This window comes from Tachypleus tridentatus, chromosome 7 (genome assembly GCF_004210375.1).
Source record: "Tachypleus tridentatus isolate NWPU-2018 chromosome 7, ASM421037v1, whole genome shotgun sequence".
Lineage (NCBI taxonomy): Eukaryota > Metazoa > Arthropoda > Merostomata > Xiphosura > Limulidae > Tachypleus > Tachypleus tridentatus.
The window spans coordinates 50,222,282-50,242,013 of NC_134831.1; the positions used below are offsets into that span (position 1 = coordinate 50,222,282).

General features: G+C 32.7%; 1 protein-coding gene and 1 long non-coding RNA gene across 7 annotated transcripts in view; one reads left to right on the forward strand and one right to left on the reverse strand.

Annotated features, from left to right (window-relative positions):
- Positions 1 to 19,732, forward strand: part of LOC143255634 (uncharacterized) — a 62,829-nt gene that overhangs the window by 17,317 nt on the left and 25,780 nt on the right. The window lies entirely within an intron of this gene.
- LOC143255633 (uncharacterized) lies at positions 1,874 to 8,352 on the reverse strand. Of its 4 annotated transcripts, XM_076511601.1 has the most exons (3): positions 8,124 to 8,352; positions 5,652 to 5,866; positions 1,874 to 3,422 (listed from the first exon to the last, which is right to left on the reverse strand). In XM_076511601.1, exon 3 carries the CDS (start codon positions 3,362 to 3,364, stop codon positions 2,687 to 2,689), a length of 678 nt encoding a protein of 225 aa, XP_076367716.1. In that variant the 5' UTR covers positions 3,365 to 3,422; positions 5,652 to 5,866; positions 8,124 to 8,352; the 3' UTR covers positions 1,874 to 2,686. The 4 variants fall into 4 exon arrangements, with proteins under 4 accessions (XP_076367716.1, XP_076367714.1, XP_076367717.1 ...); XM_076511599.1 differs by lacking the exon at positions 5,652 to 5,866 and having other exon boundaries at positions 8,120 to 8,352; XM_076511602.1 differs by lacking the exon at positions 5,652 to 5,866 and having other exon boundaries at positions 7,982 to 8,352.

Below are 19,732 nucleotides of genomic sequence, written 5' to 3' on the forward strand. Positions count from 1 at the left end.
TGTTTTGTATAATAAATTCTCATAAAGGTATAAGATGAAATGTTGATGCAATATTCTATTTTCAAATTTTAGTTTAGTCATTTTTATATTCTAAAAAAAACAACAAACGCCACTCATATTCTAAATGTTTCCTAACTAAATTGGTTGATTGCTCTATTGGTTGTTAAGCGCAGTGCTACATAATGTACTATCTGCGCTAGTACAATTGTACTCGTACTTCATATGTTAAGATAAGAGTAAAAAACATCCTGATGAAGTGAAATGCTGAAATGTTGATGTTAATATATTTTGTATCTAGAAGTTATTAATCATAACTAACACTTAATCCAAGAAATGCATGAAACATTATGGAAAAAAAATTACCAGAAGCCAGCTAATAATTATGCGTATATATATCTGGCGTTTGTTTAGACACCTTCACTTTAATACATAGTTATTCTTCTTGAAATATTTAAAGCTTCCTGTAAGATCAATGGAGACAAACTTCTACAAAATACAATGGAGATTTTATGATCAGAAGTCAAAAGAATAAATAAAGTGAAGCAAATGTGTGAGGTGTTCAACTGTCTTAATAAAATGACCATAATGACGTCTTGATGATGTAAAAGCAAACCATATACTTTTGACAAATTTAATGAACATGGTAAAAATTGTTTGAGAATAGAGGCAGATATTGAAATGTTTAGTAAGTATTAAGAATAAATAAATTAAATTATAACTTTATTTTAGGATATAGCAGAGCCCTACAACTATGTACATATTAGGAAAAAAATACAAAGAAGGTGATTTATTGTTGTAAAATATTGGAAAAAAAATGTAAACTTTTTTTCACAATCCAATTATCTTTTTTTTTGCCAGCCAGTATGTAACAATGGAAATAGATAATATTTTGGTAAATACAGTGGATCGTCTATTTAAAACAGAAGAAAATAACTTTTTTTATTGTTAATTACACTGCTAAATGCACAACTTTTTCTTAATTACGCCTCATGGCCAGGTGGTTAAGGCGCTTGACTCCTAATCTAAGCATCGCGGGTTCGAATCCCCGTCACACAAAACATGCTCATTTTTTCAGCCGTGGAAAGTTTATAATATTACGGTCAATCCTACTTTCGTTCGTAAAAGAGCAGCCCAAGAGTTGGCGGTGGATAGTGATGACTAGCTGCATTTCCTCTAGTCTTACATTGCTAAATTAGAGGCGGATAGCCCTATTGTAGCTTTGTAAAAATTAGCTAGGATAATTACACGAATAATACGATTATCTAGTTTACAGATTTAATTTCATTTGCTTTTTATTATTAAATTCGAAAGTGTGTTCTATAGTTATCATTATTGTTATGACAATTGTAATAAGAATGAGAATTAAAATTAATAAAAAGTGAATAATCCAAACTATTATCTCATAAAAGGCATGCGGTATTGAAATATTAGTTACCAATTAAACAATTATTAATTAAACAAATTTCAATTGATAAAGTCCTTAATGGATTTCATTTGTTATTGCATACTTCCCAAGAAGATTTGTTTGTTTGTTTTTTAATTTTGCGCAAAGCTCCTCGAGGGCTATCTGCGCTAACCGTCCCTAATTTTGCAGTATACGACTAGAGGGAAGGCAGCTAGTCATCACCATCCACCTCCAACTCTTGGGCTACTCTTTTACCAATGAATAGTGGGATTGACCGTAACATTATAACGCCACCACGGCTGAAAAGGCGAGCATGTTTGGCGCGACGGGTATGCGAATCCGCGACCATCAGATTACGAGTCGCACGCCTTAACCCACCTGGCCATGCCGGGCCATTCCCAAGAAGACTCTTCTTTGACAACGTTTTGTGCTTGTGCTTAATTTGAAACAAAAAAAACCCACGAACAATTTTTAGTAAGAACACGTTTAATTGAATAAAAATAATAATAATTCACTCTATTTTAATACGTTCATTCATTTATTTTCGTAAAATCATCAAGGTCGCTTTAAAGAAAACATGTACGACGCGCTAAAAATTGTATCAATTTTTACAAGACCGTCATATGACGGGTATTAAAAATTTAATAAAGAAAAACATTCCCCTTGAATGCTAAGAAACATCATGCATTTCGCTTATATACATACACATATAAAGAAACTTAATAAGGTCATTTTCAGTTCATTTCATCAGGAAAATATACTAATTTACAAAAATATAAGTCTAATTTTATTTTAAGAAGCAATCAAAGTACAAAATCGTCCAATCAAAGACAATAGAGCTTTATTCAGAATAGTCACTTTTCTGATCAATTTGCTAAAGTACTATTGTTTTATACTTTATTTCACGAAGTTGTTTTGCAAAATATTTTGATGATTATATTATATAAACCTTAAGAGGTGAATTGGACATAAAAGTAAATCATTTTTGTTATCCCACATAAGGCATGTTAAATGAGCTAGGAAATATAAACCCATGTATAAAGAGTAAAAAATATTTTTAAACAAATCTGTATCTTCTCAACTTAATGAAAAAAATATGCTTTACTTTAAAACAATGTCACTGGAATGTACAATATAGCACCAAATACCGCCAGTATAACTTCCATACATTCACCTTTTGCTCATCAGCCCGCTGATGTGACTAACAGACCGAACAGAATGTTTATCCATCACAAATATTTGAGATTCCCCTTAAGGTAATATTAATATGTGTATAGATATCTATTTCCTAAGAACCCATATGTCGTCTTCGCTTGCACATGAGCTCTGAGAAGACATCGACAATCTTGATGAACTTGTGGATGATCTGTAGTTCATCCAATTAAATGATTTATCATTCTGTCTTTGTGAGGTTAAGTGTGACATCATGCGAGAAGAATTGGAATCAGTACTTTTTGAAATGCTCTTGGAATGGATATTTCTATCAATGAAGGTGGGTGATTTATCATTTGTTGTACTTGAACGTAAGCTTCTGAATATAGGAAGTGAAATTTTTCTTCCTTCGCTTAACACATCTGTAGGTTCCATTGGATTTAACGGAATTGGAAATTGTGATGGAGGCTTAGGAATTTTTGTTAGATCACGGTCAATATCAGACGAGCCATCTTCAGTTCTTGTATCTACCGTGTCTACATTAAGCTCCATATTTGTGTTGTTTAACACACGAGATGTTTTTTTGCTGGTGATTGGAAGTACAGGTTTTCTCCTTATGTCACTGCGATTAAATCCCTGAGAAGACATGGTGGATAAAGGAGGACAACTGCTACGACCAGGACGACCCCTAACGAACAAAGAAGGTGAAGCGCTCCCATCTGTTTCAGAGCTGTCAGCAGATAAAGGGTAATTAGATTCTGCAGAAAATTTGAACTTATCTGCCCCGGGTAGCCGGGGATTCTTCATTTTATCCACACTGGTTTCAGAAGACTGAAGTCCTTGTAAGTACTTGATTCTTCTAGTCCTGTTAATGTTGAAGATAAAAAGATTAACTAAGAAACTAGAAATGATTAACAGCACAAGATAAGTCACAAATTATGTGTGCGTATATATATATATATACCGTTTTCGCAAATAAGTTACATTTTTAGATAATTATGACATTATCAAAATACTTTTAAAAACTTGTAATGCTTCAATACACTTCTGAAATACACGAAAGAAAATAAATCATGACATTATTGTAGTTTCAGTCAAAATAACCCACTAACTGTTTATGAATATACCATCGAAACTTTTTAATTAAATAAAGCAGATATATAGTAAATATGAGGATAAATATTCCATTATTTATTATTTTACGACACAAAGATTTGTCATATGCTAAAATCTTCAACTTTAAAGCACATTAGCCTTGCGAAGCGGGAGATCGCATCCCAGTCACTCCCCAATATTTTTTTTTATTTTTTAATAGTTTGCCAAGTGAACACAGTATAGTTATAAAACCTGACTGTCTCAGCAACATATTAAAAATATTTTATTTTGAATAAAGTCAACCTCATATCCACGGGTTTTGACATTTATAATTTGTTTTGTTTGTTCACCCTCAACCGTACATGGCCTAATAGTTAGCGTGCCTGAATTATGGATCTGAGACTGGTTTATCTCTTTAGAGTAAAAAACTACAATACACATTTTGAAGCACTATAAGTGTGACAGTCACATCCTAAGAGTTGGCGGTGAGTTTATGAGTTCAAAATTAAGAACAACTATGTCAAAATAACCCTTGTCTAGCTTTGCGCGAAAATTCTAAACAAACAAGTAAGCAACTAATTTGCACAAATTTGTTTTTCATATAAATTTGAAAAGGAAGTGTGAATCAGTTTCAGCATAATCATAAGCCACAAATATGTTAAATTACACATATCAGTGAAGTGCAGTTTCAAAACATGAAGTTTTTGCAGTTACTATATATCTATAACAAGAGAAACGAAAATATATCGCCGTTATATTTATTAATTTTATAAAGTATCATTAGCATTTCACTAGTACATGTATTAGGTGTGGAATTTGAACGTGTAGGTTCTATATACAGGGTGGCCCGTAACTCCCTTCCCATCCATATATCTTATGTATCCAGTATATTTGTGTGCTGTCCCTCATTCTCGCTGCATAATATTATGCGACGCCATGTTCTGTGACACGTTTTCATGTGTAAATGGGCTTACATCGGCCATATTTCTCTGAAAAAAAAGAAACAAATTTATAATACATACGTAATTGAATATAACATAATAACATATGGATGAGTAGGGACTTACAGGCCACCCTGTAGAAATGAAACAACTCTAACTGAAAATGTCGAGCTTGCTATCAAGACATTTATTACGTGAAGATGCAAGAAACATATTCAAATTTGTATAGGTGTTTGAGTTTTTAAAATAAATGAATCTCAACACTTTTAAACTAATTAAAATAAAAGCCAATTTTAGATACGTTTATAACGTTCCACGCTTCCTTGTTTCTATGGGCATTTTAGTTACATTTGGCACTTCGTGGTGGGAACTAAAGACTGGGAGGAACTCGGAAAGAGCTGTTGTTTAATCTACTTGTAGTACATTTAGTAGGCATTTAAAAACATATATTTATAAAAGAAAATTTAACGATTCAATACAAAAATTAGTTTGAATTATTCTCTACGACTTTTCAAGTTCTAAGCATTAAGAACAAATATGGGGAATTAGTAAAGTTTTGTTTATGGTTTGTTTTTGTTAAGCGCAAAGCTTTACAACTGGCTATCTGTAGTGTGCCCAATTTGGGCATCAAAATCCGGGTTTAGGGTTTTAAGCCTTCAGACTTACTAATGAACCACTGGGGACACTAAACCTCCGTATATTTAAAAAAAGCTCTTGTTACCATATATGATTGAGACTTTCATATAAAAAACGATAAGTGAAAATTATTATTTATTTGAGAATACCACTGTATTAGCCATGTTAGTCGTTCTTACAAACACAATGATGAGAAGGGCACACCTATAATTTGATGTCAAATTTTGGCGATGTCGTAATTCCGGTAATTTTCTTTGATATCTCAAGAGAGGTCGCGATTAACCATACTTATGCTGTTTATGCGAGTGTATTTATCTGAGAAAGATAGTGCCCTTACAGAATGATAACCGGTTTTCTCTAGTAAACCAGTACATGCAGACCTCGATGAACAAGTTGCTAACCTAAGTAACCAGAACACTTGCCTCTTTAAGATCAGACTTCTGACTAACCCTGTGACCGCTCTACAAAGGCAGCACCTCGTAAATGCGAGAAGACGGGCATCTGAGACAGGTAGAGGCAACGAACATGCTGTGACATGGGCTAGATGTAAAAACAAATGACGTCCCCACAAAAGGAGAGAATGTGTTGTGGTCTTAGATCTTATAGGTGAGAAACAATGACGACCTGGAGACCTTGCCTGGCAACATATACTCAAATAAAACTTACTGTTCCGATATGTGAAATTAATCCTATTAGACGAATTAAAACATAAATATGAATTTACATTTTTCACCCCAGACATACCGTTCTGTTCTTCAAACACAGCAAATACTTTGTAGAATATGTGTTTCTGAACAGGTGTATAAGTTGAGATGAACAAATTATCTGATCAACATTGGTTTATTCTGTAGTAGAAAAGAACTAAACAGCTGAAAATATCATGCAGATGATAAGTTCGAAAAGCAAATACCCGCTGTTTTTTGCTATGTCAAAATCTTGAAGTACTAATACACGACCACTCATAGTTAGTTCATCTGTAAATCTTGAGGTGATCGTACAGTATTCAGCTACAATGTTTAATATAGTGAATATACAAACTACTTTTTTTCAGATAAAAACTGTTTATCCATCTACAACATACACGACAGTTCTTTAACTTTCTACAATATACACAGCAGCTGTTTTTGTTGTTGTTGTTTAGGAAAAAGAAACAATAAGACGAAATATTTGGCATTATATATAGTTTTTATCTGAAGAAATCAATCATTTGTGTATTCATTATAACATGACAAGTCATAAACTGCAGTTAGTATTCTATAAAATTAAGAATGCATATCATTTTATACTGTTCATACACGTACACATTTAAACATGTTATCTTTGGTATCTAAATATTTCCGAAATATATATCACCCTTGTGCCAGATAAAGGATTTTGTACGAACTCTTGAAATACAATAGCTATGTATGAGTATTTTTAAATGTTAACATTCAACTTTGTGGACTAATGCTCACGGATTTATCACTGTTTACGGGAATAAAGATAGCAAATCAACGACTTTCTATAAAATAAACTTTAGAAATAATTAAATTACAAACTAACATTACTTAATTATTGAAAACATTGATCTCAACTATAGTAGTGATCTGTAATAGCAACAATTACATAATTTCAATGTAATTTTATACTAGTTTTGACAAAGTAGTTTTTTAATAAAATTTCCTAATTTTTACTCATATACATAATACAGTATGAGCTTTTTAATGTTTCAGAACTCGGCATTTTTCTACGTTTGTATATGTACATTTAAATTATAAAGCTGTAACATGACACTGCTATAACATAGACAAAACAAAGCACACGGTGAAATTAGAATCGCGTCTAAGAAAATTGTACGAGTTGAAATGAAAGATTACTAAACAATTTTGCATTGAGATAAACTGTAAAAAAAACTTATATAAAGCCAATGTTTATATTACATATCTATCTACATGTTTAATTGATAATTACGTAGTTATTTTCTATATCAGTGTTTGAAGTAAAACTGCTATTATTAAAATCGAGCTCATAAGAAGACGAAACTTAGTCACTGCTGATATTTTAAGGCAGTTTCTGACAGGGGGAATCGAACTGCGATTTTTAGCGTTGTAAGTTTGGAGACTTACCACTTACCTAAAGGGGGACACATTTTATTGCAACTCATTTTGTTTATTTATTCTAATTCACGTAAAAATTGACTTTAATGAAACGAAGCCGATAACTTATTTTGAACCACAACTTACGTTGTTCTCAGATTTCATACTCTCAAGGCCGGTTCGGACTGTCTAGGGGCCCATGAGGTTGCTTTTAAGCTTTGCTCCAATTTCAAAAAAAAAAAAAAAAAAGGGGGAGGCAGGGAGGATCAACTCAGTTTGAAGGCCGAGAAGACCATTATCTTTAAATTCTTTACATTTAGTTGTCTATTAAGTTGATCCGTTTTTTTTTTTTTTTGTATGTATGAACGTTCGACAAAACAACTTATGCGCAGATAGCAGGAAAGTTGATTGGTTTTAAAATAAAAGCGATTTTGAAATTGTGAGTCAAGTAAAAGAGAATTTTAAAAAGTTCAGAGATTCGAAAACATTTTTAATGATATAGGAACATATATATTATCGATCATGTTCCACAGTAGTATCATATAAGAGTTTAACCCCATATTAATCATTTGAACATTTGTTTATAACTAACCTAAGCCTAACTTTAAAAAGCTACGATACGAACTATACATATATATATATTCAGAAAGAATCTGACAGAAAGGTTCTATGCTTACTTGATAGCCGCATACGTCTAGCAATTTGTATATACTGCGTCGATATTTATTATTCTAAGCCTTGCTGTTTATTATGACAACAACATCTGGAAAGTTAACCTCCATTAAAATATATGAACAAAGCTTTATATAACTTACATACCCGGTTTTGGGTTTCTCTTGTTTCAATACTGAAAATGTTCTACTTCGGGTCTTCAGAAATATGCTTTACTGGTTTTACAACCTTTCAACACAATCTTTTCCGTAGTGTTACCCTCCGAGCACAAATAAGGATATCCTGCACCTTATTGTATGTTTTGAAGGCACACAATCTTGCGTTGACTGTGCGTGTTCCAGACCGTCAGCCTCCGCCCAGTCTAGCTCAGGAAACTGTTCACAGGAAACCAAGTCCACCCGTAGGAGTGACGTCATATAGATGATGTCATCACCACCTGTTAGTGAATACAGCATGTAAGGAGTATCTCTTAACTAGCGCTTTCTTGGGTTGATACAATTACTCTGATGATTGCATGTAATCAGATTTGTGTCAAGAGGGGTGGGGAAGGGCGATAAGAGATGAAGTGCTGGTTGATCTTATCAAGCATGAGAAAATAACACCGGACATCTCCCCACACAGTTGAGCGCTTTCATCGCATATGAATCACTAAGTTGAAATATCCGAAATAATTTACACAAACTTTATATAAATAACACCTGCCTTGATAATGATACATTACTCTTAACTAAGTTTATTGTTCGTTGAACACTACGCCTGACGTTATTTATATTTATCATTTCACAACTGTCAGAACACTTAGTTCGCTCTTTTCCTTATAAGCAAGTATAAATTTGACAGCTTTCCTAAATGGTTGTTGTTGTTTTAGTGCAAAGCTATACGATGACTTGTGTGCGCTATGTTCACCATAGAGAATCGAACTTAAAGCTAACTCACCAGGGAACATTTTTAAATGGACCATGGTGGATTGTTTGTTTGTTTGTTTTTTTGAATTTCGCACAAAGCTACATGAGGGTTAACTGCGCTAGCCGTCCCTAATTTAGCAGTGTAAGGCTAGAGGGAAGCCAGCTAGTCATCACCACTTACCGCCAACTCTTGGACTACTCTTTTATCAACAATTAGTGGAATTGATCGTAACATTATAACGCCCCTACGGCTGAAAGAGCGAGCATGTTTGGTGCGACGGGGATGCGAACCCGCGACCCTCAGATTACGAGTCAAACGCCTTAACACACTTGGCCATGCAGGGTCAGAAAGTGAGAATCAACAACACTTGTTTACGAAAACGAGTTAGGATATTTTTGAAACGACGAGAAAATCGTGTGATTCGCATGTAAAAACCGACAGCTATTGGACAGCTACAGTCAGTGTGCTATAAGCCTCGGAAGCTATAATTGTGATCAGCGCTTATCAATTGGAAACCTACCTGGTTGGAAGCTGTAATATCACAAAATATAAAGAACAATCTTATTTACTGAACTATTCTGAGACAAAATACAAGGTAGAATGGTATTGAAGTTGCTTAGCCCTAACTGTTCTGAAACAAAACATTAGGTAGAAAGGTATCTAGGTTTCTTAACTTTAGCTGTTCTAAGACAAAATATATGTGGTAGAATGCAGTAAGAGCACTTAACTACATATTCTGAAATAAAACATGTGATAGTAAGGCAATCAGGAAGCTTATCTCTAGATGTTATAAGACATAATGTAGGGTAGACATATATTCGGAGCACATAGCTTTAGCTATTCTGAGACAAAGCAGAAGGTATATAGACATTCACATTGTTTAGCCCTGATTATTCAAAAATAAATTATATGATAAAAAGGTATCCAGATCTCGTAACCCTAACTATACTGATACACGAAGTATAGTGGAACTGCATTTAGAGCACTTAATTATATATATTCTAAGATAAAATCTATTGAAGAAAGGCACTCATAAAGCTTACTCCTAGTTATTCTGAGATAAAACACAGGACATAAAGGCATTCAAATCACTTATCCCTAATTATTCTGAGACGAAGCATTGGATAGAAACGTCTTCACAGAACGTAGTTTTAGCTTTTCTGAGAAATAACATATGATAAAAAAGCATATAAAGCGCCTAGCTCTACTTATTCTTAGGTAAAACATGGAGTATAAATGGAATTATAGCGCTTACTTCTTTCTAGCTATGCCACTTTAGATCTAGTTATTCTAAGATAAAAACGCATACTAAACAGATATTCAGAGCGCTTAGTTTTATTTATCGTGAGATGTAATGTGTGGTAGAAATGAATTCACAGCATTTAGTTCTAGCTATTCTGAGATAAAAACACAATGGAGAAAGGCACTCAGACCGCTGTTTTTTACTTATATTGAGGCAAAGGTACGCACTAGAAAAATACTACGCTTAGCTCTAGTATTATCTGAGATAAAAATACAATGCAGAAAGGCACTCAGACTACTTAGTTCTAGTTATATTGAGCCAAAGGTTCGTACTAGAAAAATACTATGCTTAGTCCTAGCTATTCTGAAATAAAAACATGCAGTAGAAAAGTACTCGGAGCACATTAAATACAGTTTCAACTAAATTTGAATAGTAGTGAAAGAGAATGGCAAATTGAGAATAAATAGCATGGAGAATAGAAATTGGAGATTTTGATCATAACAAGTTAAGTACTAGTCTTAAAGATATGTCTGTCAGACTTAAAGATAAGTATAGTAGATTTAAAAGTTAACTTAGTTGATATTTTTCTAATGATAAAAGTTTTAGGAACAAGATGGATGAGTCCACAATTTTAGTTTTAACAGAAGACTATGATACAATGGAAATTATTGAAATTTGTTTAGATTTGAAGAACATCGTAACATGAATTATTTTGAAACTCCAGTTGTTTAATAGTGTTAGCCTTTATAAAAGAAGGGCAGGAGATACTGCAGCCTGTTGAAAGTGAAGACATAAAATAGTGGTCAATAAGTGGATTCTTAAAAGTTTTGATACTAGAATGTTGGAAAGTTTCATACGCCACCTGATCAGACAGACGATGTCAATGAAAAATGGTATAATAAGATCGAAATTATTACCAATAAAAATAATGATGCAACTCATAGGTTACTAATTTTGGACTAACTATTGAAGTTGTATGGAGGCAAATTGTAAAGGATTGAAATTCTTTAAAGTTATACAAAATGATTTTCTATTCCAAACAGACAAAGAACCGACCGGAGATAAGGGAATGCCATTTTAAATTTATTGTTAACTGTTAATTAGGATATGTTTGCCTGAGTTGAAGTTTAAGAACATTTGGGAAAGTATGAGTATTGCATAATTAAGTTTTATGTTTTCTATAAGTTTACATAAAAGTAAATATACTTTTAGTTCCTAAATTTCAACGAATCAGTTTTAAGACTATGAGACAAATTTTATCAATAGTTAATTGAGCCAATGAATTGAAAAAATGATTCAGGAAAAATTAGAAAAATTAAAAAAATTAGTTGCATTTAGTTCAATATCGGCAAGTTTCTGAACTGAGAAAATGAAAGATTAAACTTAATTGACTTACTAAAGATATAAAGGAGAATATCAGATAAATGCAACAAATCGAAGATGTTTACATTAATTACAATTGACAGACAGATTGAAAGGTTTAGAAGAATATAGAAAAGATAAGGATTTGGTTTAAAAAGAAATAATGAAATCCGAAAAGGTTTATCAGAAACAGGAGCTGATAATGTTAAAACTAACGGCAGGGATCGTAAAGTATCAAAATATATACATTACGTTAAAAATGTGTAGTGGGTCCTAAAGGAATACTAATGGAAATACTTTCGTTGAAGATTATAAGATGAGTGAACGTTTAAGTGTTCTCTTCGCTCGCAGTTTTAAGAGAAAATACTTGTAGTAATCCAAATCTGTGCATTCTTTACAAAATATTGGAGTTGACTTTAATATTGTAGTTATTAGCTATACGAGGTTGCGAGGGTGCGCTAACCTTTCACTTCATGTACAGAGAGAGCATCACTCTCATTTTTAAATGTACATTATTTTCTGTATTACTTTCTCATGCATTCAAACGACGATTGTTAGAATGGTAAAAATGTATGTATTAGGGAACATTTTATATAAAATGAAGTTTTTATCATTATATGAAAGAAATTTTATACTGTTCTACAATAATATGTCCAAAGCAATGATTGTTTTAATTTCCAATTAAATTATAAATATACTAGCTATTTGTTAATTAAAGGAGGATAAGGGAAGTGATGGCGATCCTTGTTTTCTAAATGTAGTTTTACAACACTGATCATATTAATCGTTATACTCAAAGAAGAATTGAAAGACTAATAATAAAGCAACAGGACCAGGCAAAGTTTTGCCAGGGTTTTAAAACTTTTTTTTTCTGTATTTTGGAGATATCTTAGTCATTTTCTGTTGTAGTGAAATCAGCTAAGTATTTTCAGTGTGCTTGGACAGTGATCCGATAATTCATAGGTAGCGGCCAGTTGCTGCAAAAATGATATTTTGGAGCTGTGAGTGCGCTTTAAGAGCGAGAGTTAAATTCCATTATTCTGTGATACAACAGTATCCCAAGAGTTGGTAGTATGTGGATTGTGAATAAGTTTATTGCAAATTTGTATTAAAACTTTTTTTTTTGACGATTTTAGCTAAGTAAAGAGTCTGGAATAATTTTGACTAGTAATTGTTCTACCTTTCATCGATTTTCTTACCAATTAGCTAGATCATTCAAATCAAATGCGCATGTATTTTTTGTTTCAATTTGCCTTCTTTCTTTAGAATTGTTTTTGTTATTAAGAACTGTAGTATCTTTCATTTTTAATACAATTCAGCCGGAGTTGTAACAGTAGTCTTTTCACTAAGTTTAGCAGCAAACATGCTTAACTAGAGTACACCTAACAAGAAAGGTGGTGTTATCAACATACAACGGTTTTGTCAAATGAATTCACCACCAGAATTATTTTTATTTTGAAGCTTTTCTTTTTTATCCACTTAAGCAGATGTTTATATAATAATTAACCTGATCAACTTAGCTAAATAGTTAATCTGTCAGCTGCTACTGGCAAGGTACTTTTTTATAACTCAAACTACGACATTTCTTCCATCTTACACACAACAGCTGCCCTTGGGTCTTATATCAAAGTTGTCGAATGAGCTAATTTATTATAATTTAACTTTTGCATCTCCCGAGGATGGACTGAACCCAGACCTTTTTCTATCCTCGGTGAATGTTAAGCGGTAAAGCCTGCAGTAGCTGCCAGTAAGAAACTTTCTTAAGAACTCAGTCTCATATAACAGTCTTTGCTTTACTGATTGCATGTGTTTTATATTGGGTTAATCGCACTTTATAAGAACGATGTAATTTAGTGGCGTTTCTCGGCACGCGCGAACAGTGCAGTCCCGGATGACATGTTTAGCACCTTTATTTTTGCTTCATAGCGAATTCCCAAACATTGTGTAATGTTGCCATGATTAGACTTACAGCTTAAATCAAATTTTACAGTCATTTCCAGTGGCATAACTACGATAGATGCCCACACTCCTGGTTCCTTATGCCACTGGTCATTTCCAAAGAAGGATATTTGGAAAGCGTGTGTCTGTGCGTCTTCTTATAGCAAAGATACATCGGGTTATCTGCTGTGTCCACCGAGGGTAATCGAACTCCTGATTTTAGCGTTGTAAATCTGTAGACTCACCGCTGTACCAGCGAGGGACTTCAAAACATGAGAAAGTCAAGTTAATTCTATTGTATGGTAGAGACGTTTGGTCCCAGTGGAAGGTTGCTACAATATTTAATGCACACAAAGAAAAACATTACACATTGCTGTTGGGAAGCTGCTACCTAATTTTAAGGAGAGTGGCAGTGTGGATGATAGGGAACGCCCCGGAAGGTCACCCCACAAGTCAAAAGACACGTGTTCCTGCTTTGAAGAAGATGATTGTGAGCCCTCGGAAATCTCTTAGTAGGATATTGTTGGAACTTAATGTTGCCAAATCAACGAAACACGACATCTTGGTTAAGGTGAACTGGCACCGATACAAAACGTAATTTCTGAACAAATTTAGTGAGGAGTACCCAGACTCTCAAGTACATATGTGTGAATGATTCATTATATAATGTAAGACGAATCAGAACTTTCTTCAAGATGTTCTTTTCAGCGACGAGGCCACTTTTTTATGTAAATAGAGGAGTCAACAAACAGAACATGTGTTGATGGTCATCAGGCAACCCTTACTGTTCTACTAAATCGAAAGACCAAGGTGCGTCTAAAGTTATGGTTTGATGTGGACTATTAGATTTTTGTATTGATGGACTAATCTATTTTGGTACAACAGTCAAAAGTGCACAATACTTGTACATACTGCAAGAATAAATGATGTCACAGTTGAGGGCAAAGTTTGTGTGACTAGTTTATGCAGGACGGTGCCCCACCACATTATGCAATTGAAGCTTAAGCTTAGTTGAATGACAACTCTCCGCCCCCCAATGGCACAGCGGCATGTCTTTGGACCTACACCGCTAAAAACCGGATTTCGATACTTATAGTGGGTAGAGCACAGATAGACCTTTGTATAGCTTTGTTCTTAACTACAAACAAACAAACAAAAAAACACCTTTCCAGGATATAGAATTAGTAGACATAATCCCAAGGAATAGCATCAAGATCTTTGGCAATAATCTTTTGTGTTTCCTTTCCTATGTACTGTTCAAGGCACATGTGTACAAAAAGAAGATCAGGTAGACCAGACATCTGAAACTAAGAATTCGTAGCGAGTGTCGAACTATTTACATGATACAAGTATACTTTGCAGTGCTCAAAGAGAATGAAATACAATTTTCAAACTTCTTTCGAATTACAGGAACAATATGTGGAACACATTTTGTAAAATTTGTTGAAGCGTTCATGTTTTCATACTGTATAATTTCATTAATATTTTTCTTAAGTTTCAGTCCATTTCCCGTACTAAGTTATACGTTTTAGATGAATTGGATGTGCCGGGCCTTGAATCTTATGTTTGTGTTTCTCACTGGGAACAGTCTCATAAATTGAAGCTAAGTGTTAGTACTGGTTTGTTGGAGAACTAATGATAGATTTCAGAAGGGCATTTAGTATATTGGTTTTTTGCGAAAATAGAGAAATCATAAACCTTGGCTATATTCTCTTTTGTTAATGGACACTTTGCAGACAATTGAAAAGCTCTAATAAAATTTAGGATTGAATATAATATTAATTAAAGTTATATCTTACTCAGAATTCGCCTATTGTTATCTGAAATTTGCTTAATTTGTTTAAAAAAACTGCTCTTCTGTTTCAGTAAATTAATACAAAAAGTCAAACTAAAAGATAAAGTATTAAACGACAGGTGATTTACAACTTTTCTTATTCATGGACACGTGACTGGTTATGGTGCTTTCAATATGTGTTATTGTTTTTGTTCAAAGTAAACAAAAAGTGTGACATTTGTTAATTTATTTACTTGTGTGACATTTGTTAATTTATTGTGAAAACGGCTTTTTGTCAGTTTCTTTCATTTTTGGTCAAGCAATACTTATTTGCGATCCACACTTCATATCTGATCAAGACTCCGGTTATTGTGGATAAACAATATATCTGTTGGTTTTGAGTGTACCTTTAACTTTACACATTGGTTGTTTTAGTTATGTAGTAGAATATTTACAAAAGAGAAGACTTGTTATTTTTTCATGTTGATATTTAGGAAACGAGTTTAGTAATATAAAACAAACTGCGTTCAGCAGTTGTAACGATATGCCAATCAAGTCATCTGAAAAACAGCTGAACAAATTACGAAAGTTGTTCTTTATCTTAAAATAAGATATGCTATTTTAAAGGAGAAAAATACCTATTTTTTTATAAAAGTTTATTTAGTTTTTTGTTTTATTTCATACCTCATATTCAGTCTTAATGTATTAAATATGTAACTTACATGATAAAAATCAGTTTTAAATGAATATCTACTAAAGAAATAAATGATTACAAATCAATATCGTTTTTCTAATGCTATACATTAAGTTAATCTTATATTAAAATGTTCTGACACCACCAGCTTAAAAATTGCAATAGAAGTATTGTTTTTCTTTATTTCTTATAAAAATTGCAGGTGGAGCACTTTTATGTGTAATTATAAATGTCGGAACTTGTAATTACAAGTAGCATAACCCTCATACATGATTACATTGTTTAGCCTCAAAAGTTTAGCCTGAACTTCCGTAATTGCTAGATTACTTAATAAAGTGTAATTAAAAGTCTCGGTGTTTGTAATTGCAAATTAGTAAAGTGTAATTACTGTAATCACAATTAAGGTGTTCAGAGTTACAAACCAGTGAACACTAATTACAAGTTACTTATAAGAATAAACGAGCGGCAAACTTGTCCTAATCACGCTTTCTGAGCTATAACGGTCTCTCGGTTATAAAAGCATTTAGTCGAACCCTACAGTCATATTAAATACAGTGATAAACTATTAGTGTAGTATGTTAAAACATTGTGGTATGTGTGAAATATCAAGTTTACATGATAAGTTTGCATAAAACTTTAAGTTTGTTTCTTTCAGTATTTCCACATCAAATCTTCTTATAGGACAATTTGAATGCTGTCTCTAATTTTGAATTTATACATCAGAAAGTAGGTGGTCAATAGCACCTACTGCCAACTATTGTTACTATTATAGCACTTTCTGGAACCGTGAGCCGTAAACTCTCGGATTTACAGTCCGAAAACTTACTTACCCATCCATTTCGCCATGTCTCGACAAAAAGTCAAAAGATGTTGTTTTAAACTACGATATACACTAAGAATCCATTTATTTTCTGTTGTCTTCGCTTACAACTCAGCTTAAAGTGGACTTAACTCGGTTATACATTACGCGAAATGTTACTTGCAGTAGGATTGCGTTTAATTGTTGACAATAGTATTACCTCTTTGTTAAAAAAACTTGCTAACATTTTTTAAATGTAAAAACTTAGATGACAAATAAATTAACAACAGAGTTCATACTGTATTCACTAAACTCTGGCAGAAAGTCCAAAAACTTAATAGAGGACCTTCCTGCAATATTTATTTTTGACAACAACTAGCGGATAAATATTGATATAAAACCGTTCACAGACTTACATTTTTTATATTACGCTAAATTCAACTCGCATATAAAGCCTTCATGAAATAATAACCATGTTGTTTGCCTTACAGAAAAGTTTTGTAATGTATATCAAAGCTACTAAGATGATTTGCTTCCGTCCCTAATTTTGAGTAACTGAACATATGGAAGGAAGTCTGTCAGAAACAGCTTATCTGCTAACATCCGTGGTAAGAGAATAACATTCCCTAGTGAGATCAGTGGTAAATCTATGGCCTTACAACATTCAAAACCAGGGTTCAATTTATCGCGGTAGACACAATAAAAACAAACAAGAGACTGTCTGCTACTTTTATTACACACACGTAGCTCAAAGTGTGGAGAATATTTTGGAATATAACATGGATTAACGCAGCTCCTGAGGTCCGCAATCCAAAGATGTACCACACAGCCAGCCCCTGCCCGTACAGAAGAGAAAAAGTGCTACACTTTATTTTACAAACTATTTTACACTTTAAAGATATATCTACACATAACTGTTTTCAATGTATGTAGGATCTATAAACACTTCTTCTTCAACTTGAGTTTAGAAGTAAATGTTTGACAAAGATTCAATAGAAATACTATTTTATTAAGTTACAGCTAGCGTAACGACTGCTTATAGAATAGTGGACTGTTACTGGATTTATACAGATAGAGGGTTCATAAAACAGTGCACAGTATGCTCGATCTAATATTTCAATGCTACGTTTCCATATTATTTTTCGGTATATTTATACTTGCTTACATAGAAACAATTTCTATGCTCGAAGTTGCAATCTACTGTGAAAAGTTTAATAAACATTAATAAGTCTATTAAATATGTTATAAACTTATTTACTAGACCTAAACTCGTTTGCGAAGAATATGAGTTTTAGTGCTCGAATTGAAGGCGAACGAATAAGGATATTGTCGAACTAAATATTAGTTTGTTCATATATACCAGTTCTACACTTTCGGGTCATGGGTGTGACAATCAAATCCTACTATTCAATTAAAGTAGCCAAAAGTTGACAGTGAATGTTGTTGATTCCCTACTTTTTTCTAGTCTATTTGTTTAAAAGCACCATAAGAAGGCACTAGTTTATTGTAACAGACTATTCAAAGAGATAAAATCTAATTATTTTATATCACTCAACAATCAAGAGCAACATTAAAACTTGTTTATTTACTATACAATAGCTAGAGTACTCGTCTCCTGGCGGCGGAAGTATGTAAATTCATGATTAGTGGGAGGTTATTCTAGGACATAAAAAAGTTCTTTTCCTTATATGTAATTGAAAAAACACATCAAAAAACGTCCAAAAACTACAAAACACAAAAGATGAAACCGCAAATTTGTACTATCTCCGCATGGACCCAACAAATCTTCACGTCAAATTTAGTGAAGGTCCATCAACAGGGATGAACTAGTGATAAAAAAATGCGAAAGCGTCCATAAAAACCACACAACTGAAAATATTTACATACCTCCCCATGGACCCAATAAATCTCCATACCAAATTGCAAATTGGGTGAAGATCTATCCACACCCTCTAAAATAGTAACATGGACACACAACAGACAGTACTATTATATTTATATAAATATTAGTCTCTAACATTACAAAAGGACAATAATAATAATAATAATAATAATAAATTTATTAAGCAATAAATTAGACACAAAAAATCAAATATCAATATAAAACCATCAACAAAGAGTTAACTCGTCCTGTGATGGTTAAACACATAATAAAGTAAAATCAAAACTTACAAAATCAATATAAAGTTCCCAGAATATTATCATCAGTATTTAAGATCCATTGTTTTAAGTATTTCTTTTGATTAACACGATTAATAGAAGATCTTATACTATAAGGAATAAAATTATGAATACGAGGTGCCAAATAAAGATATTGATGAAGTGTAACTGTTTTACGTGGTGTGGGTACATTAATTGGAAAAAAAGATTGAAGTCGTGTAAAATATGAAGTGACTTTAAAAGGCCTATTAAAAGAAACATGCAATGTAGATAAAGCTAAGAAATATAAATAAAGTTTATCATATGAAAGAGGGGAGTTAAATTTACTGAAATCGGTATCAAGCCTATGAGTAAAAATAAGAGAGAAAACACTTTTTTTGCAACTTGTGAATAGGAATTAAAAAAGTCTTATATGTGCCACCCCAAATTGAAATACAATATTGTAAGAAAGATTGAAAGAGAGCATAATATACACTTAACAAAATATGATAAGGAGCACAATGACTAAGTTCAAAAATTAGCATAGAACTATATTTTAATTTATTAACTAAAGAATTAATATGAAATTGCCAATTTAATTTTCGATCTAAAATAATTCCTAAATATTTAACAGAGGAAACTTGAGTCAATTTGGGACACTTACAATTAGGGTAAGTATAACAATCACTAGAATGATAAAAAATAGAAGGAAAAGCTGGAATGACACCATAAAGGTTAAACTGAAGAAGAAAAGATTTAGATATATTTAAGGATAAGTCATTACAGAAAAGCCAATTTTTAATTTTATTAAGATCACTAGAAATAATGGCTTCATTAATTAGATTTGGCTTACTATAAACAACAGCAATATCATCGGCATAGGCTTGGATATCTCCAAAAA